Source organism: Canis aureus, chromosome 27 (genome assembly GCF_053574225.1).
Source record: "Canis aureus isolate CA01 chromosome 27, VMU_Caureus_v.1.0, whole genome shotgun sequence".
Lineage (NCBI taxonomy): Eukaryota > Metazoa > Chordata > Mammalia > Carnivora > Canidae > Canis > Canis aureus.
In genome coordinates, this window is record NC_135637.1 from 6,321,213 (window position 1) to 6,342,479 (window position 21,267).

The 21,267-nt window shown below is 48.7% G+C and overlaps 1 protein-coding gene across 1 annotated transcript in view; it reads left to right on the top strand.

Annotated features, from left to right (window-relative positions):
• Positions 1–1,351: 1,351 nt before the first annotated feature.
• The window catches only part of SLC15A4 (solute carrier family 15 member 4), a 28,523-nt gene continuing 8,607 nt past the window's right edge, over positions 1,352–21,267 (top strand). Inside the window, exons 1-5 of the mRNA XM_077875237.1 lie at positions 1,352–1,891; positions 7,661–7,956; positions 11,899–12,067; positions 12,467–12,544; positions 12,995–13,163. Coding sequence (XP_077731363.1) covers positions 1,367–1,891; positions 7,661–7,956; positions 11,899–12,067; positions 12,467–12,544; positions 12,995–13,163 — 1,237 coding nt within the window. The 5' untranslated portion in view covers positions 1,352–1,366. The remainder of the gene's footprint in view (positions 1,892–7,660; positions 7,957–11,898; positions 12,068–12,466; positions 12,545–12,994; positions 13,164–21,267) is intronic.

Here is a 21,267-nt window from a genome sequence, read left to right on the forward strand (position 1 = left end):
TCCCACTAAATCATCACACACTAAGTCAGACGGCTTAACTTTTATCCCCTATTTACTCTGCGCTTTGCCTGAGTGTCAGTTTTACCAGTCTTTTAGCAAATACTTGAAGGTTCTGTCTCAGATTCCAGCCAGAATGTGGAAGAGGCAGAGCCTTGTACGAGGAATTAAGTAAAAGCCTTTAATTGAAGACTCCGCTCTACTGAGTGTATGACCCCAGACAGAAATCTTAAGCGGTTTGCCTTTCAGCTAAATTAGGAGACTGATGTATGCTTTAGAACATCAGGGAAGTCCAAAAAAAAAAAAAAAAAAAGAATCGAACATAAAACTTTCTTTCGGCACCACTTAAAAATCAACAAATATTCGTTTGTTGGGTTCCACATGTACTTACCGCTTGCGAGGATTTGTGCTAGGTTCTTGGACTACGGGGGACGGACAAAGAAATTCCCATCCCTCCCAGGTCTGAAGACACGTTAAGTCATTTTCGCAAAACGCACGATCCTAACTTTACACGGTGCTGTGCAGACAGAGGTGTAGGGCGCTCCCGGGGCGTGAGGAGGGCTCCGCCCTCTGCTGGGGGGTCGGAAACGTGACATCCGAGCTTCCGAGCTGAGAACGAGGAGCTTGAACGCACCGTGTGAAGGTCCCTCCAGCACGCAAGGGCTCCTCTTTTTTTTCTTTTTCTTTGAAGATTCATTTATTCATGAGAGACACACACAGAGGGGGGGGGCGGAGGGAGAGGCAGGCCCCACGCAGGGAGCCCGACGCGGGGCTCGATCGCGGGCCCGGACCCCAGCCGGAGCCGAAGGCGGACGCTCCCCCGAGCCCCGGGGCCTCCCTCCGGCCGCTCCCTGCCGCCTGCTGCGTGCCGGCCCGGGGCGGGTGGCGGTCCAGGGGGCGCGCGTCCGGGAGAACAAGAGGCGCAGGGGCGCTCGCTGGAGCGTGGGGGCAGGCTCCCTACCTGCGCGCCCGCCGCTCGGCTGGCCCCGAGGCCGGAGCGAGGCCGGAGCGAGGCCGGGTGTCGCGGGGCGCCGTCGCCGTCGCCGGGGCTGCGGGCACAGGGACAGAAGCCCCGTCGGCGCGCGCACCCGGAGCCGGCGCTGTGGGGCCACCGCGGCCCGGCGGAAGCTGCCCCGCCCCGCCCCGCCCCGCCCCGCCGGGCTTCCGGGCGGAAACGGAAGTTGCCGGCGGCGCGCGGCCCCCGGCCCAGGGCGGCGGGCCGAGCGGCTCTCGCGAGAAGGGCGGCGGCGCCGCCGGGAGGGACGCGCGAGGGGCGGGGCGGGCCGGGCCGGGGCGGGGCGGGCCGGGGCGCGTCGTCGGGCGGGTCTCGCGAGAAGGGCGGCGGGCGAGCGGCGGCGGCGGCGGGCGCATGGAGGGCGCGGCGGGCGAGCGGGCGCCGCTGCTGGGCGCGCGGCGGGGGGCGTTCGCGGGCCGGCGGGCGGCGTGCGCGGCGGTGCTGCTGACGGAGCTGCTGGAGCGCGCCGCCTTCTACGGCGTCACGGCCAACCTGGTGCTGTTCCTGAACGGCGCGCCGTTCGGCTGGGAGGGCGCGCAGGCCAGCCAGGCGCTGCTGCTCTTCGTGGGCCTCGCCTACCTGGTGTCGCCGTTCGGGGGCTGGCTGGCCGACGCGCAGCTGGGCCGCGCGCGCGCCATCCTGCTCAGCCTGGCGCTCTACCTGCTGGGCATGCTGGCCTTGCCGCTGCTGGCCGCGCCCGCGCCCCGCGCCGCGCTCTGCGGGGCCCCGCGCCCCACGCGCCTCCGCAACTGCTCCGCGCCGCCCTGCCCCGACGCGCCCGCCCGCTACTGCGCCCCGGCCGCGCTCTCGGCGCTGGCGCTCGTCGGCCTCGGCGTGGGCGCCGTCAAGGCCAACGTCACGCCCTTCGGGGCGGACCAGGTGAGCGGGGGCGGGGGGGCGGGCGGACGGCGAGCGGCGAGCCCCGAGCACCACACCCCGGGGCCCCCGGGAGACCTCGGCCACGGGTGCAGAGCCGCGGGGCCGCCACGGACCGACGCTCCGGTTCCCCCTTTTTTTTTTTTTCTTAAGATGTTACTTATTTACTCATGAGAGGCACAAAGAGAGGCAGAGACCCAGGCCTCTAGAGGGAGGAGCAGGCCCCCTGCGGGCAGCCCGCCGCGGGGCTCCAGCCCGGGACCCCAGCCCGGGACCCCGGGGTCACGGCCTGGGCGGGCGCCTCGCGGCTCCGGGCTCTGAAGAGGCCACGTGACGCTCAGGCCGCGGCGCGTCCCCGTCAAGTCAACGCGGAGGCTGCGCGCTTAGCCGCAGACGGCAACTATGCTGCAGGGAAACAGAAGTGGGAAAGGACCGGCGGGCCGAGGCCAGGTCCCGTGGGGCTTTTAAAAGACTCGTGGGTGTGCTTCGAGTACAGTAGGAAGCTGTTGCGGGTGTGCCGCGTCGAGCGGCGTCTTGGAGAAGCAGGTCCTCCGAGCGCAGGTGCGCCCAGCAGCTGTGTCCTGGCAGCCAAACCTGCCCACTTCCTGCTTCGGGGGGGCCTGCGAGCCAACAGCGAGAGTGGTTCTTAGGTTCTCAAGCGGTAGGGAAAAAGCAGAGTCTCCTGTGACAGGGGAAAAATTTATGAAACTCAGACGTTGGTCTCCCTAATTAAAGCTTCATCGGAACAGTCACGGCCCGCTGGGCCCACACCAGCTGTGAGTGGCCGCTGTCACCTTGCAGTAGCACAGCTGGGGACTTGTGACAAAGGCCAGATGTCTCTCAACTCAATACCTAAAACGTGTGCGCCCCGCCCGTTCACAGAAGAAGTTTGTGATGTGTGCAGACTAGGGAGGGAAGTGAGGACCTCAGGCGTACCAGAAGGCAGTCCATCATGCTGGCCGGGTTCCAGAGAGGGATTTGGACGGAGGTGGGTCGAGTGGGCACAGAGTGAAGAGCGTGGAGGTGGGGTCGGCAGCCGCAGGGAAGATGATCCCCAGGTGTTTGTGCTGAACTTGACGTGACGGCACATACGGCCTACTGTTCTCCAGGTCCTCTCTCCATGCTTCATCAGTCGTCGTGACGCTGCTGCTGCTCTTGTGCCCATTTTATACATAAGGCTTGAGAGGTAAATCATTTGCCCAAAGTCACACAGCTAGTGCCTGACTGAGCCAGGATGCAGGTGCCTGTCCTTAGTCTGAGCTTTAAGTGGACCCTGTCCGGCTACCCTTTACAGTGAGGTGGCGCCTTGCTGAATCTCAATAATGTTGAGAGATCGCTGCCTCATGTTCCAAATTCTTCTCTGCACCAGGAAATGAGCATGTGTTACACACATGACCTCGTTGACTCCCCCAAGGAGGCGGAGGTACAAAAGATGACTTCTTGTAGTGAGTGGGCAAGCCACGGTTGTAGTCCGGGTCTGATTTCCTGACCTCTGTTTTAACCATGGCTTCGAGATGTGCTTTCTGAGACCTACCTAGCACAGCTGGGTCATAGTCGGGTCTCAGAGCCCAGGCTCGTGGCTTCCGTCTTGGGTGTCATCAGTGAAGGCGCAGCATTGGCAGCGCAGTGAAGCCCCTTGAAAGACACGGCCCACATGCCATGTGAATGTTTGTCGTGTCCTCACTGTACTTGTTACTTTGCCTTCTCGCAGCCTCAGGACACTCTACAGACTGCATGTGTCTATCTTAACACAGGCTGGGGACGTTTGACCGGCCCAGAACCACAGCAGGGCAATAGGAGCTGTGTTTGGACCTGGGCAGGCCAACATGAAGTCCGTTGTCTCCAGTCCATGATGGATGAGCGATCAACATTTCATAAAGGAAGGAGTGGTCTTATAGAGGTTATCGAGAATGCATGACAGGATGTGTAATAACGTGTCGACGTTAAAAAAAAAAAAAAAAGTGCTCTCTTCTGTGAGTTAACTGGGCTAATCTCTTCAAATATGACACTATCCTGAAAGAAATAGGGCCACTCTAGATTCAAGGATGTTAGACTTGAGAAACAAAGGCAATGTGTGTGTCCTGATTGGATCCCTGGTGTTTTGTTTTGGTTTTTTTTAAAGCCATTTTGAGGGACAATTGGGGTAATTTGATGATAGACCACACATTAGATAAAATGGCATTGATGTTCAATTTCTTGGGTGGGATAATGGTTTGTGGTCATGTAGAAGAGTGGCTTTATTTTTAGATTCATATGGGGTGAAATGTTATCATGCTGCAATTTATTTTTAAATCATTAAGCCTCAAGAGTATTTCATTTATAAATGAAAAACACCGGGAATCCAATCAGGACACACACATTGCCTTTGTTTCTCAAGTATAACGTCCTTGAATCTAGAGAAAAAGAGAACCAAGAAGCTAAGTGAAGTGTATATAGAAGTGTATGCTTTACTGTTCTTTCAGCTTTTGCATGAGATTAAAGCATGTAAGTAAAAAGTGGAGATGTCCTTGCATGATGCATAGATAGAGTAGATGGTACAGTGGGCCATCCCTCCACCCTGAGTGCTGGTACGTGCTACAGTGGGGATGAACATTGAAAACACCATGCCAAGGGGAAGATCCAGACATGAAGGACCACACATTCTTTCCTTTCTCTTGTACAGAAGTGCCCAGAATGGGCAAATTCATAAAGACTGGAAGAGGAGTGGTAGTGGGGAGTAGTGGACAAGGAATGGGAAGTGGTGTGATGAAATGTGGAATTGGATAGTGCTTGTGGTTGCTCAAGTGTGGGTCGGCTGAAAACCTGGGAGCTGTACGTTTCAAAATGGTTGACTCGGGCTCCCCGGGTGGCGCGGCGGTTTGGCGCCTGCCTTTGGCCCAGGGCGCGATCCTGGAGTCCCGGGATCGAGTCCCACGTTGGACTCCCTGCATGGAGCCTGCTTCTCCCTCTGCCTGTGTCTCTGCCTCTCTCTCTCTCTCTCTCTCTGTGTGACTATCATAAATAAATAAAAATTAAAAAAATATATGGTTGACTCTTCTGTGTGGACTGTATCAGTGAAAAGCATTTAGAAGGAAAATGTGGGTACCCTTCAGCCAGGGTGCCTGCTCCATGCCAGGGGCTGTCTGTATGTGTGTGGGGGCAGGGGGTTGGCTCCAAGACCTGGGTCTGCGCTGGTCCTCAGAGGAAATTAGCTCCTCATCTCTTGGCTCCCCTTGTTTTCCGGAAGCCACTGTGTTTCTGAGGTACTTCTTAGGCTTCTCTGTCACTCCCCCTTTATCTCCAACATAGGACGTTTAGGGAACTTTCTGAGCGAGAGATGAGCGGGCGCAGGCTGTGCAGCTCTGGGAGGCCTCTGTTGACCTGGGACAGCAGGTAGGCCACTAAGGAGTCCAAGGTGATCCAGGCTGATGCAAATCGTGCCAGCCCCTGCATCCTCCCCGGTGCATTACCTGTTGCAAAGGTCACACTGTCCTTTCAAATAGTGAACTGAAAGAAGAAAAGCTTACTTTACAGATGCAGAGAGCAAATCATACAACTTTTTTTTTTATAGTGAGGAAAAAAGTGGCAGTTTTGTGCATTTTAAGGAATTTTTCCAAACCAGCCAACTTGTCTGACTTACTGTACACCATCCTGTTTTAGCTGTGGTTTTTTGAACTAACGGCAGCTGCATCTGGTGACTGGTCACATGAGAGGCTTGTTTACCTTCGCCCAGGAAGGGCAGGAGGTCCCTGCGCGGATGATCGGATGATGATGTAATGTGACTGGCAGTGGGCTTGCCAGCTCAGGGCACAGAAGCATGTGATTTGCAGTTTATAGGAGCCAACTTCCCATTTGTGGAAGAAAAAAAAATTACGGGTATGTGGTTATTTGAGGCCTTAGTAAGAGGCTTCATTTTCTTAAGTAACATTGGAGAATTACACTCGGACGTTCAAAACAGGGACTGCCAAGTTCACACAGGACCATGTGCGCAGTACTGACACAGGCGATGGGAAGGGCCTGATGTACTTCAGCCAATACGTATATTGTCTGTATAATTTTAGATGGTCTGTTTACTGGCTCTCTTCCCTTTAAGACTTGCTGAGCACCCCCCCCCCACCCCATTACTGGGTTTTATATCTTTAGTTATATTTTCCCTGTAACCACTGCTCTGCTTATGATGTTTCTTTCCTCTGATCTGCCTCTAGGATAGAATGAATGTTTGTGTCCAGTTTAGTAACATTCATATACATCGTGTCCCCATGAAGAGCTGTCTTAGAAATAAGAGAAATTCCCAGAATGAATCACTCATTCATCATGCCAGCATTTGGTCTAGGACCTCTACCCAGATCTGACATAGGCTAGAGTCAAAGCACCTCCTGAAACCTGTGGTTTATTTAAAACTCAGATTTTCAGTTTGGGGTGCTGGTTACCATGTCGTTATCTTAATTAAGCATGTCTCTTGTCAACACAGCCACATTTAATCCTTTTGGATTATATTTTTTTTCTTTTAAGGAGCACACAATTTTGACTGTTTTATACCTGTATTTTGATCTCAAAAAATAGAGCTTACGGTATTGTATCAACTTATGTGACTGCTAACAAGGTGCTTTTTTATATCTGGCCCTTGGTTCTTTGGGCCCCCATGGGTAACCTTCTTTGTGCTCTGCAGGTGGGGACTGCTTCATGGAACACGTCACATCTGTGACTGAAATAGAAATCCTCCTTTTTGTAACTTGTAAGGAGGAGACAACAGAGGTTCCTAGGACAGCCTTTGTATGCAATCTAGTGTCAGCCTTTAGCTAGTAAGCTGATTTAGAAATTGTATATGAGATCACCAGCTAGTGTAGAGGTGGCATCTGTGTAGATGCGGATGTCATGGCAAGAAGGGAAGGTGTGTGGGGCACCTGTCCCCCCCCCGTGGAGTGCCACTAGCACCGTGGGGCCCATTGCAGTAGTCCTGTGAACAGTGTTACCCCCTACTTCTGTCGAAGTTCAGGAGGTGAGGGATTGTTGAAGCCTCCAGGAATCTCTGTCCTTACCAGAATGTCTTCTGATTCCCTCCATAGCCTTCCTGGTCTGAAAGAGTATATAGGGTTAGTTTCAGTCTGGAATTTCCTTTGTGCGTGGAGCTCTATAGCAGTGGTTCTAAAACTTAACCTGTGAGCAGAAGTCGCCTGGAAAATGTTTAAAAGGCCAATCCCTGGGTCCGAATCCCAGAGATGAGGACTCATTAGCTCTGGCCAGAGAGGCTTGTGAATCAGCACTTTTAGGGAGCATTCCGGTGTTTCCAGAGAAGGCGGTCCCCAGATGTTACTTTGAGAAACTCTCTTGGATTTCTTGGATTTCAGCATAATTAAGAAAAACACTATCCAGAAAGTATAGTGATTGGAAGTTACAGGGTGCTCCTTTGTCAGGGACACTGAATATATCTGTAAACACCGGTCGATTGTGTTCCAGTGACCTTAGTCACTTCATTATACAGGCTTTTCTTTTTCTTTCCTTTTTTTTTTTTTTTTTAAGATTTATCTACTTATTTGAGACAGCAAGAGAGAAAATGAAAGAGCACGTGTGCATGTGAGCAAGTGCATGCAGGCACACAGAGGGACAGGGAGAAGCAGACTCCCTGCTGAGCAGGGAGCCCAACATAGGACTTGATCCCAGGCCTCTGAGATCATGACCTGAGCCAAAGGCAGACGCTTCACCAACTGAGCCATCCAGGTGCCCACATTATACAGGCTTTCCATCCTTGAAGATCACCATGTTTTAAAATCTGTTTCCTCCCTATTGTTTTAGGTTAAAGACCGAGGTCCAGAAGCCACAAGAAGGTTTTTTAATTGGTTTTATTGGAGCATTAATCTGGGAGCAATCATTTCACTGGGAGGCATTGCCTACATTCAGCAGAACGTGGGCTTTGTGACTGGCTACCTCATCCCAGCTGTCTGCATTGGCGTGGCTTTCCTGGTCTTCCTCTGCGGCCAGAGCGTCTTTATCACCAAGCCTCCCGATGGCAGTGCCTTCACCTATATGTTCAAGATACTGGCATATTCATGTCGTCCCCAGAAGCGAATCGGAGAACACAGTCAGAGTGGGTAAGTACCAGGTTATGATCATAGGCTTCACCTAACACGACTTCCCCATTGCTGTCAATAAAGTACTCGTGTGTGTCTGACGCAGGCTTACTGTGTGCAGGGAACTGGGCCAGTGGGTTTCAATGTCCCACATCAGTTTGAGAAGGTGCTGTAAGGTGTCTGTTCTCCTCATAGAGGCAGACTTTTGGTGTCTAACTTCCACATTGAATTTCGTCTTACTGCTGATTTGGATGGATCTCTTGCTTCTATAAAGAAATTGGCAGAGCATGGGAGAGACACTACACATACAGTGTACATTTCTCTTTGTATTTTAAAAAGTTTTGAAATTCATTTGAATGAAAAATCAAGCAGTTGTTTGCTTTGTAGGTACCTCTCTGTATTCCTTAAATAGTAAGCTGTTCCTACTCTGAGTGGGCCACTGAGTGGGTTAGATTGGGCCTGTCATCCCGTGGTCACTGCAGCCATTCTGTGCCAGAAGGACATAAGAGCAGAGTTTTGAGATGCAGGCAGGGGAACTACATCATCCCCTTTGTGTGGGACTTCCTTGTTTCAGCACCGAAAGCCCCGCATCCTTGGGAAGTCCCAGACAAATAGGGACAGGTGGTAGGTTACCCCAGCTGCATATTAATAGAGGGAAGTCCAGAATTTAGCCTGAGAAGAGACTTCAGCAATTTTGGTGTTTGTTATTGAAGCATAATCCACGTGCAGTGCAGTGCAGGCTTCTCAACTTTACTGTTCTGGAATTATGACAGCCTTATGTGATTGTGCAACCACCAAGCACTCAGGATATATAGAATATTTCCATCACCCTAGAGAAGTTCCTGGGAACCTTTGTAGTTGACCCTCCTCAAGTAATATTTTGATCAAAGTAGGCATTCCTGAGGGGTGGTCAGTCCCTGAGCCAGAGGCTAACCATTTAGCTCCTGTCAGGGCAGCACGCTCATTGCTCGGGGGGGGCCCTGGCTGCAGGAAAGTTCTGCCCCTTTGTGGCTGATCCGCATGTATCTTATGTATGCCCTTGGAGTCCTGTGAATGTCTAATACCTGCTTCCACGCAGTAGGTTTGAAGCTGTACCAGAATAGCTCTTGTGGCTGTGCCCCTTGGCTCCAGGCTACTCTGGTTCCTCAGCTGTCCCCGCACAGAGCTCCCTCCAATCTCCCAGCCAGTCCTGGCATCCTTGTGGGTCAGTGTGGCACTCAGACTCCTCATTCAGAACCACAGTGGTGGCACCACACCAACAAATTTTTGAGCATTAAAATAGTGCTGCCTTTCTGCTGCTTTGCCAGAGCCTTGCTTCAACTAGGCAGAAGTAGGGTTTCATCGTCCAGATGTTTGTTCTGTAGATGGATTACTCATGAGCAAAATGCATCCTTTTGAAGGAACAGCTTTTAAAGTTTCAGTGTGTCTGTCTGGGTGGTACCTGGTAGACATTTCTGCAAGAGGACAGTCCTGCTTCATGGACATTTTTGGGTTTTAAGTGCACAGATGTCATGACGAGAAAGATCCGCACTTCTACTTCAGAATCTGGTTTCCCTTTAGATTTGTTTTTGACGACTGGCACAGTTAAGATAAAAAGGATGATCTTGCAGAGAGGTCAGTGGTCCCGAGAATTCTCACATTATGCTCTCCTGGTACACAGACTCTGAGCTCTGTGATCTTGGACAGGTTAATGATCTTGCCAAGCCTGCATTCTCTTTTTGTACAGTGGATGTGGGGTTCATCTCACACGGTTGTCGTGAGGCCTGAGAAACTGAAGTGTGTGCAGTTCTCAGGAATGCCTGGTCCGTGATGAGAGCCCCATTGATATGAACTACTTGGTTAGGATATTCTTGTAGAAAGTCGGCTCCAAACACCTACAGAGGTGCAACATCAGCCATTGTTTCCTTCATCTGGCCCAGTTCTGGTTTCTTGCTGGTATAGGTGGATCAGTGTCTCGAAGATTAGTTTTAACACTCATTTTACGTGAGACATCCATGTGTATCTGTTCAGTTCATCTGACTGGGAATAGTTCTAAACCTTTTTTGAGATGGATACTTCTTGAGTTGAGAATCTGAGAATTAGTAGCCCCCCCCTTCCCAGGAGAGTGCCTCTGTGCACATAGAGCCTCTGCAGACAGTTCTAGGGGGGCAGTGGCCCTGTGGAGCTAGGTCACCATTTGGTCCTATCTGTTCCATGTTATTTGTGTCTGTGGCTCCATGTTGGACCCTTGTGTATTCATAATAATACACTAGCCGTGTGTATGAGGTAGGGAGAGCCTGAAGTGCATGTGGACTTAGTACTTCCCAGAATATTTTAATGATACAAAGTAAGTAATGTAACCAGTAACATGTCTGAGTGATTCTATGTGTAAAAATGGATTGGTTACTTGACTTTGACATGTTTTTAGAGAAACACATGTAGTATGATGTAGTTAAGTCACTGATTGTATCTGTAATAGTTATGTAAGGACTTCACATATTCTTCTTTTTTGCCCCCCACCCCCTCCCCCCGCCAAAAATGGAGAAGCTGTGAATACTTTCAAATGACAGTATGAATAGTATTTTTGGAGTTTAGAGTTTCTCTTTGAGTGTGGTTTTCCTGATAATTTTTCCTTACTAGATAAGCTACATATGATGCGAGTAGTGGAGTAGTATCTTTTTAAAATTTATTTGTGTATCTCTAGCACCCAGGCATAACAGACCTGGGCATAATGAGTATGTGCCCGATAAATATTTGCTGAATTGAATTTAGTTGTCCTATGCAAAATTTGGCTAAAATATTAAGTTGTGGTTTCAGTTTTTTGGTTATCTCCCCCCACCCACTCTGAATATTCAGATGAAAAAATGTCAATGTTATAAGACAAAAATGATTTAAAATAGTAGTAACTTAGTTACTTTGGATAAGCGTTTATAAACTAAAAAGCAGACAACTGCCATGTATAGCTGCATCTCAGAATTGGAAGAATTCTTAATGGTAATTAATTATGTCCTAGTATTTCTAGTTTTAGAGAATAGTTGGCAAATAAAACAATTTTTGTTTTGTTTTGTTTTGTCTCTAAGAACCTAAGCATACATGTCCAATAGAGTGTTTTGGAGCTATCCACTGGGACCTGTTCATTTTATAATTAATGAAACTGTCCTAGCATAAGTGAGCAGGTGCAGCCGCTAATGCATGAGCTAGGACCACAAGGTTCAACACATCCAGCACACCTGAGCATGAGGGTGATGCTTGTGGCCAGGGAGCAGAGGGGCAGGTAGTGTGCCCTGGGCTGCCTGGCTCAAATTCCAGCCCCAGTTCTCTGCCCTGGGGCCCATAAGCTGGTCTTGATGCCTCACAGGGGCACGGTCCAGGGTAATGAGCAAGCACTGAGTGCCACCTGCTGCCAGTGACATTGGCATGTTACCATCATGATCATCACAGCTTTCCCTGCCAGAGCAGAACCTTTCCTTATGGTCCTATCAGTGGCTGCATTTAAATAAATGCCTCTATTAACAGCATCAGTATTATGGTTTTGAAGTTTTCACATTTGAAAAAGCCACGTGATTCAAAATCCAAACAATCCAGCCCATTTTTTTTTTTTTTTTCTCAAACGCTAATCCAGCGATGTAGCTGAAGTAGTGGGCAGCTTCAGGTGAGATGGTAGGTCTTTCTCAGCCTGAGTGAGCGGAGCTGGGGAAGAGTGCAGTCATGTTCCGAACAGTCGTGCTGTGTCTGTACCCTCGTCCAGAGGCAGGAGGCATGGGTGTGCTTCCAGATGGGACCCTCTGCCAGCTGTGTCCACAGTGCTGTGTTCCTGGCTAGCCTAGGTTGCTGTATTCAGTGTGTGTGGTCAGTCAGGAATAGGATGGCATTAAAGCAGATCCGTATAGTAAGCTGGCTTCCTGCCTCCGAACTTAAATTGTTGCCAAGTACTTGATTTCTAGGGGTGGAAGAAAACTAACTCCTTCATTTTATCTCCCAAAGTGAAGGCCTTGGAGTCCTTCAGCACTCTTCTAAACACAGTCTGTTTGATTCATGTAAGAGGTCTCGTGGAGGGCCGTTTTCAGAAGACACAGTGGAGGACGTGAAGGCCCTTGTGAAGATCATCCCTGTTTTCTTGGCTTTGATACCGTACTGGACAGTGTACTTTCAAGTGAGTGGTGATAGTCGGGTGAAAATTACTTTCTGTCCCCACGCTCGCTTTGGCCACCACTGGAGTGCAAGGGTGCTGTGGTGTCCTTTCCAAGAGTCTCTGGGATCTTGCAGTCCTGTTTCCAGTCATGGAACTCACTTCTGCTGAGTTGGGCATTTTGAGAACCCTCCCATGAGAGAAGCTAAGAATGGGTGCATTTCTGTTTTTTCAGGCCCCGACTTTGAGTTTAATTCCTCTGTTATTTCTTTTCCAAAGTTGATCTCCAGATGACTTGTATGATGACTAAATAATTGATCTGTTTTCAGACCCCAGCCATGTGCATGTCCTCACAGAGCGGTCTGGGGGTGGGCAGCATGCTGGAGTGTTCCCTCTTGTAACAATACCACTTTTTACACCCAGATGCAGACAACCTATGTTCTGCAGAGTCTTCATTTGAAGATTCCAGCAATATCCAGTATTACAGCCACTCCTCATACGGTGAGAATAACTGAAACGATCTGAAAATTGTCATGCAGAGCTTATGTAACAGGCAGGTTCCTTCGGCCAGGTTAGGTCCTTCACAAATATCAGCGGTTGCATGAACCAGCAGTATTCTCGTTGGAATGGAACTTCTGCTTCTTTTAGGGACTATTCTTCTATTGGCCATGTTGTTTATTAGATTGTTGACCGATGTCAACCAAACACTAATTTCCTATCTGATTTTTTTTCTCCCTAAAAGCACAGAAGAACAAATGCAAATGCACTTAGAGATGAAAATCTTTTTCAATTCCAACATCTTGAAAGTGAGGCTTTTTCCCTAGGAGGTTATACGCTAATAATGGACTCTTGTAGAATAAAGATTTTCCCAGTTATACGTTATGAGTTATGAGATAAGTGACAACTTACTCTTTCGGAGAACTAACCTTATCTCATGTGTTTCGATTCCAGTTCCCCGCGGCCTGGCTGACCATGTTCGACGCGGTTCTCATCCTCCTGTTAATTCCCTTGAAGGATAAACTGGTTGATCCCATTCTGAGAAGACACGGCTTACTCCCGTCATCCCTAAAAAGGATCGCTGTTGGAATGTTCTTTGTGATGTGTTCTGCCTTCGCTGCAGGTGGGGAGGCATTTCTGTCTCGTTTCTGGAGCTTGAAACTGGCATTAGCAGTGGGTGACTCAGAGTACTGTGACCAGCCCGGTCATGCCGCGTGTGCACAACCCAAAAGAAAACAGATAGGAGTTGTTGGGGTACAGGTGGTGTTCACTTCTAGTTTCTATTTGTGAAGGGAAAGATGTTCTCCTTAGAGCTCTGCTCTTTCTCTTCTTGAGCTGAAACCAGGAAAGTGCTCTGCAAAGTGACTTGATTTGCATCAGAGGAGGTTTGTTCTCTCTTCTGATGGAGATTGCTGACTGGATGAGTTTTTCTATCATTCTCAAGGCCTGGGTTCATCTCTGTACTCTTCCTGTTGGGTACAGAAGCAGGCTTTGGTGCCCCTCAACAATTGCCTATGCTTTTCGTCAGGAGAAGGGTTTTATCAAACTAGGCTCGTGACCCGCCCCCAACCCCTAGCCTGAAGCGCCAAAACCCTGATGAGGGGAGTTTCCCTTGGGGCCCCTTTGTGTTTCTGTGATTCTTAACATTCTGAGCTGAGAGTTGGAATACCTTCTGCTGATAGAGCCGAGATACCGCTGGCTTTGTTAACTCACTCTGGAGTTCTTCCTTCATTAATATTTGAAAATCATTGAACCGTGAGACAGCTCAGTTACATAATAAGAACAGAAAAGCTGATACTCTGGAACCAACTATGTATCACCCAGGGTTATGAGAAATTGAACATTAAGCATTGCTGAGACAGAATTTAATATTCTCTAGTAGTGCTTTCCAGCAGCCTCCATGCACTGTCCCCGGAGTGAACATATTGATAGAGTACTTCATAGGTTTAAAGAAATGAGTCCCCAGGCTTAAGAAATCTATATTCCAGGGACCGAGACATTTTAGAAGACAATTAGGTTTTCTCATGATCAAACAGATAATTACAGCGAGGTCGTGTGTGCATGATGTTTATACTGTGTGCTTCATCCGTGATTCCACTTCTCCAGCCCAGTGGCACGTGGGGAGTAAGCAGGAGCAAATAACAACCAAACAGACCGTGCTGGTGCTGGAGCTGGGGTCTCGTGAAGCAGGGTCAGAGGTCCTCAGGGCCGTCTGGGCTAACAGAGCTGCCCAGGGATGCTGTCTGTCCTACCTCCTCTGAGCACCCACCATGGGTTCAACTTGGCCCCACAGCTCCCCTTGTCCCTCCCCTTGGGAAGGGAGGTGTTCGAGGTTTACAGGCATTTCCTAGGAGATTCTGGCTTAGGGTTCCTTTAATACCATCTTGTGTTTTGGTTTGGTTATGGGCTAGGTGGCTTCTGGCGGCCTCCCTGAGAACCACAGCAGGTGTTCTGCATGTGTTTGTGTAGGAGGCAGCATGTGGTGGCTGACCACTGACAGTACACGGTGGGCATGGCATCCACCTTTCCCCAGGGTCAGTGGCACATGGCACTTCACTCCCAGCATGGGCAGGATGGTCTGTGCTCTGCCTGCCCACTGCACCCCAGGTAGGGGGAGCTATACAGTCATGTGGCCCTCTGGCTTCTGAGGTAGAATTGTTTTCTTAGAAATGAAAGACACCCACAATGCTTGTGTTCTTATTTATTTACTTATTTTAAGACTTTATATATTCATTCATGAGAGATAGAGAGAGAGAGGCAGAGACATAGGCTGAGGGAGAAGCAGGCCTCATGCAGGAAGTCGGACTCGATCCCAGAACTCCGGGATCATGCCCCGGGCCCAAGGCAGATGTTCAACCGCTGAGCCACCCAGGCGCCCGCCCCGCTTGTGTTCTTAAATAGTAGGAAAGAGCCTCAAAGTCACTGGTTCCGAGGTATTAAGTATGTGGTACTTGACTTAAGCACAGTTTATTAAATGTAATGTAAAAGTGGCCAGAGCTTCGCACAGTTTTACTTCCAGCTGTAGTGGGTATTATTTAATTGGAACATTAATAAGTTTTGAGTAGAGACCTGAAACCATCCTAGCAAACCAAAATTTTAATAGAAAGGGAACTGTTTTGCCTTTGTACTTACTACCCTCCCCCATAACCAATCAGTATCTTCCATGTAGAACCATGGCTGCTGGTAATGGTTCTTTCTGGTCTCTCAGATGAGAATCCGGCAGGCCCCGGGGGTTTTTTCAAGTGTGTATAAGGAAAAAGGAAGTATGTTCATTGGTTAGATTTCCTTTTCCCTTTAAAGAACTGTGTGTATCCTCCTGAGTTACTGGAGCAATAGATGCTTGCTGGAGGAAAGGTGGTCTTGGGAGCATAGAGAAGAAAATAAAAACCAGCTGTAATTTCCTTAGAGATGCTCTAAGGAAACACCCACTGGGGTGTTGTGAACCTGTCTGATCTTGTTTGTGTGTGTGTGTACACATACCCTCTGTGTTGTTGCAAAAACGAAATCCTGTTGTGCAAGCTGATATGAGCCTGATTGAGGAAAAAAAATAAGTGTCAGAAAAACCCTAAGAGTATAATAAAAGCTGTGCATGCTACAGAGAAGGAAAAAAACCAGAGATACAGATGAGCCATTGCATGTGCACGCACACTAATTCCACCACCTGAGGAAACCAATAATTACCATTTTGCAGATGCCTGGGGAAAATTACATACATGTTATGTGGTAGATAGTTTATATTTCCTTTGTGTGCACTTTGAAAACAAGCCCTAATGTATCACGAATATCCTTCCCACATCAGACGTTCTTCTGTAGTCCTCTGCTCTTGGGGATTGCTTTTGGGTGCTTGGGTTTGTGACTATAGTCCTTACTACAGGGAGATTGATTTACTCTTCAGATATCTACAAGTGTAACCGTGGCATCCTCTTAAGGCTTTTATTAATCTGACAGAAGGATCTTCAGAGAGGTAGTGACTCCACCATCATCCCAGGCTGGCAGTGCCCTCCCATCCGCCTGCTGGCTCCCCCGTCCCACTGGTGGTATCCTAGGTATCCCGTCACACAGGGCTGTACGTGGGAATCCGTGCCCAGGCGTCAGGGCCAGAGAGCATCAGAAACGGGGCAGAGGGGATCCCTGGGTGGCGCAGCGGTTTGGCGCCTGCCTTTGGCCCAGGGCGCGGTCCTGGATATCCGGGATCGAATCCCACGTCAGGCTCCTGGTGCATGGAGCCTGCTTCTCCCTCTGCCTGTGTCTCTGCCTCTCTCTCTCTCTCTCTCTCTCTCTCTCACTGTGTGCCTATCATAAAATAAATAAAAGTTTAAAAAAAAAAAAAAAAGAAAAAAAAAAAAAGAAACGGGGCAGAGTCCACTGAGAGCCTCTCCCTGGGTCATACCTTGCTTAGTTAAGAACCACTGGTCTGCAGCAGGGTTTTCAGACATACTATCACATAGTCGGTCCATGGTCATTACAAACACACAGAAGAGCAGGGGAGACCCCCCTGTGCCATTATCCCACTGTCCAAGACGACCACGTGACGTCTTCCTGAGACAGTTTCTGGACAGCTACATTCATTTGTTTTTAAAAAGAAATGAAACCAACTATTCACAGTGTAAACTTAATTGTTTTTGTATGTTGTATCTGTACCGTGTCATTTACACATTTGTGTTTTTTAACAACTACATCATATTTTCTTGTTAAATGTACCATCAGTTTTTAGACCAGTCCCTTCATAGTATGCAGATAGCTGCGTCCAGTCTGTGCACCACCCCCGCATCCACATGTACTCTCAGCCCGCTGTCCTCTCAGTGGGTTCCTCCACTTGAAAGTGTTCAGGCCATGAGCTCTGCCCTGTCAGCTCCCTTCTCATTACGTTTTCTGTGAATCTCTTACCTGAAGGATTTAAATACAGTGTATCTTCGTTTTGATGTGTATTTTATGATGATGATCCTCTCCCACATTATCAGTCATCAGATTCTGTGTACACTTATGCCCTGGGGCATTTCGTAGCAAGGTTTGCTTTTTCTTTTTTTTAAAGATTTTTTTTTTTTTTTAATTCATTCGAGTGAGTGAGAGTACGAGCAGGGGGTAGGGGCAGAGGGGAGAGGCAGACTCCTCGCTGAGGAGGGAGCCGGGTGTAGGACTCAAACCCAGGACCCTGAGATTATGACCTGAGCTGAAGGCAGACCCTTCACCAAATGAGCCCTCCAGGCCCCTGTGCCGAGCCTTTCTTGTTCGTGTTGATATGTAATCAGAACTTTCATCTGAGGAATACTCTTTACAATGTTTTCATGTTTTCTTTAATTTATGGTATCGTGCAGTTTTATGCATTTCTTTCTTTTAGGTCCTATGCATTTTATGTTAGGTTTATTCCTAACTACTTTTGTATTTTTGCTTGCTCACATACGGGATTTTTTAAAATTCTGAGTTCAGATGAATTCTTTTCAAATGGTCACTTAATTTTCTTCAAATACCATAGTTTATTTTCTTGCCTTCATTGGTGATTCTTCCTCCCTTTCTGTTAGGTGGTGTTGGCGAGACTTTCTTTTGTGCTGGTAGAGCTGGTGGTGATGGAGAACCTGCTCCCACCTGGGCTTTAACGGGGGCATCTCCAGGGCAGCTCACTGGGAAGCTTTGAACTTGGGTTTGAGATACATATTCATGGCGATGCTAAATTTCTAAACTTTATTTCAAGTCTACTGAGTATTTTTGGGAGAAATGTTGAGTTTTTCTCTGGTAACATATTTTGGTTTCTAATAGGATTATATGCCTCCCCCCCACACACACACCCAGTGTTCATGTTTTTTTAATTTACATTAAATTCCTGATACTCATTTCTGCGTTTCTAAAACAAACCTGTTTGTCCAGAGGGCTGACTTTGATTGTGTGCAGTCTCTGCTATGTGCCTCTATCCATAGTTGACATCAGTCTATGATTTGGTGTCAGGGTCATATAGCTTCATAAAAGGAATTAGTAGGGATGCCTGGGTGGCTCAGTGGTTTAGCGCCTGCCTTCGGCCTAGGACATGATCCTGGTGTCTCGGGATTGAGTCCTGCATTGGGCTCCCTGTGTGGAGCCTGCTTCTCCCTCTGCCTGTGTCTCTGTGTCTCTCATGAGTAAATAAATAAATCTAAAAAAAAAAAAAGAAGGTATTAGTAAACCCTAATTTCTCTGAGCAGGGGAATATTTCAGCAGGGGGAGAATTATCTGTCTGCTCCCAGGGGAGCCTGTTACTCTCTCAGGAGAAATGGGGTGATGTTTTCATCTTTTTCTCAATTTTGTGCAGATTGTGTTTTCTCTCAAATACTTAAGTGTTCTTCAAAAAAAGTCCCAAGTAGGGTATCCCTTGGTGGCTCCTCGATTTATCGCCTGCCTTCGGCCCAGGACATGATCCTAGAGTCCCAGGATCAAGTCCCACATCAGACTCCCTGCTTCTCCCTCTGCTTGTGTCTCTGCGCTCTCTCTCTCTCTTCCCCCCCTCTTTCCCTCTCTCCCTCCCTCTCTGTCTGTCTCTCTCTCTCTCTCTCTCTCTGTGTCTCATGAATAAATTAATCTGTTGTGTTTCCTTCCTCATTTCTAGTTTCATGTATTTATGTGCTTTTTTTTCTTATATTAGGCTTGTCAAAACTGTGTTTTATGATTTTTTTCATAGACGTATCTCTTTATTTGACTTTATGTTTTCTAATAATAGAGAAAAATTAAAATATGATTTCTCTCTTTTCCTTGGGTTTGTTTTGTGATTTTCTCTCTCATTGGTTAGAGTATTCATATACTTTTGATTTTTCTTCCCTGTTTAATGGTGAAAACCACAGAACGGTATGAATTAGCCTTTCAGTGCTGCTTTGTCAGGTCTCATGTGCTTTGATTTGCTGTGATTTTTGTTTTCTAAGAATACTGAACCTGGGTGTTTGCCTCCTTTATGACCCAAGACTAATTCCAGAGAACTGCTTCAGTAGGACTGATGTTTATCCATTTGTTAACAAAGCCTAGTTTAATTGTGGTGTGGGGGAGACGATGGCTTTGTAAGTCCTGCATTCAGACTTCACGCCTTCCTTTCTGGAAATGTTTTCAGGGAGCCAATTAGGATGATGGTTCCTCTGTTGTAGTGCCATCAGCTGTATTCATCAGACATGTTCTGGCAGGTGCTCTGAACCCAGTGCCTGCGCGGGGCCCAGGGGTCCCGTGGATCCTGTGGATGTGCTCACGGTCCCGGAATTCGTGGTGGTCTGTGCATCGTCGGGTGAATGGAGGCACGGGTCCCACCCGGATGTGTGCGTCTCCCAGAGTAACCCGTGAGCACTGACCTTTCTATCTCCATTCAGTGAGTCCTGAGCTGTGTGTCATATCAGTGGAGGCCAGGGCTTGCCTTTGAATGTCCAGATGGCAACCCTTGCACCAAATGAAGCCTTCGTGGGGTTTGTCTCCTTGTTCTAACCAGGACTTGGAGAGGTGTGTGTCCGTCACTTCGTCACATGTTTCTGTCTTCTCCAGGGTTAGGTGTGTTCCCATGGGAAGATGGCCCCTTGGTGGGGAGGTGGTGCACCTGGAATCCTGAGTCTGGGAGCAAGGCCAGATTTAGTGCACTCATGTTTCGAGAGCATGGTGCTGTTTGCATCTCTGGCTTCTGTGGATCACCAATGGCATCGTGTCTGTGAAATGTAATGGAGCAAATTTGTGTTTTGGCATCACCTCTTCCTTTGCTGGTCACTGCCAGCTGTATCTTGGCCAGTCCTTCCTCTCACCTGATCCCATCCGGGCTGGTATGCATTATGCCCCCATCCTGCCCACACTGATGAGTTTGGTTGGCTTTGATCTCTGCAGAGTGCAGTTGGTCAACAAAGAGGGTGCCATGTTGGCTGTCCTGGCACCTTCCTTCACATTAATATTGATGCTTCCTTGTCAGTTCTGCTGTTACTCAGGATGGCCTGGACCTGGAGTGTCGGTGCTTGGTGGCTTCCCTTCCTCCCCTAGCAGCTCCTGCGGGCAGCGCCCCATTCTGTTGTTGCCTTCTGCAGGGTCAGCCATGTGTGCCACACCTCCCTATCCTTCCTGGCCCCCCATAGGACAGCTCTCATTTATTTCTACAGGTTCTGCTCCAGCCTTGTCCTCTGTGTGCCCCCAGCCAGCACCATTCATTTCTGTCTCTTCTCCCCCCGTCTGCACGGCATCTGTGTTGTGGGTAGGACCACAGAGCATGTCTTGTCCCCAGTGGAACCCCTCTGCCCCACACACAAATGCACAAATCCTCTCAACTGCCCGGCCTTCCCTATGGATGAGAGTGTTTTTCTCCAGCTTGTTTTCATCCCTCAGGACTGGTTGAAAGGGTCCTTCCCTACAGACCCAGCTACACTAGAATTGCTCCACAACCTTTCAGCTGCACACTGGTGGTCAGTACAGTGACCTTATTGTGAGGGGAACCTTGGCTGACCCAGAGGAAGCTGGTCATACTTTGTCCTGTGCACAGAGGACAGCTGTCACTTGTGGCTAAGGCACTTGGTGCCACCACCAGCATCGTGGCAGAGATAGCCACGGCACTGCCACTCAAACAACCCATCTAGAGCAGCTAGGAGTGCCAGGCAGACAGCTCTAGGTCTGCTCCTACGCTTCACCCTGTATGACAGGGTGCAGGGGTTAGGGCCCCTCCATGTGCCTCCAGGGAAGGGATGCAGGTGTTTCTGATGGAGCTGGGCCTGTCCTTACTGTGCTCCCTTGATACACACTCTTTTTTGTTTTGTTTTGTTTTTCATTTCTGAGTCCTTTTATTTTTTTTATAAATTTATTTTTTATTGGTGTTCAATTTGCCAACATACAGAATAACACCCATTGCTCATCCCATCAAGTGCCCCTCTCAGTGCCCATCACCCAGTCACCCCCACCCCCGGCCACCTCCCTTTCTACCACCCCTAGTTCGATACACTTCTTGTTGGGACATTTCACATGACCTTTAGGCTTGGGGACAGATTCCAGAGTTTGTCTTCCCCTCCTCTTGTTACTGGTAGCCTGGACCTTTCTCATTCTCAGGTTTTAAAATGAGTATTTTTAATAGATGGAGTCCATTGTCCTCTCCCAGACAGCTATCCTTCCTCGTACTCATGGTTTTAAATACTAATTGTTTTCATATATATTAAGCACTAGGGCTTATTATTCTATTCACAGAGTTCTTTAGAAACAAAACTGGTGACCTCTCTAACCTAAAAACTTGGTTCTACAGCTCTTGCTTTTAAACTTCACTC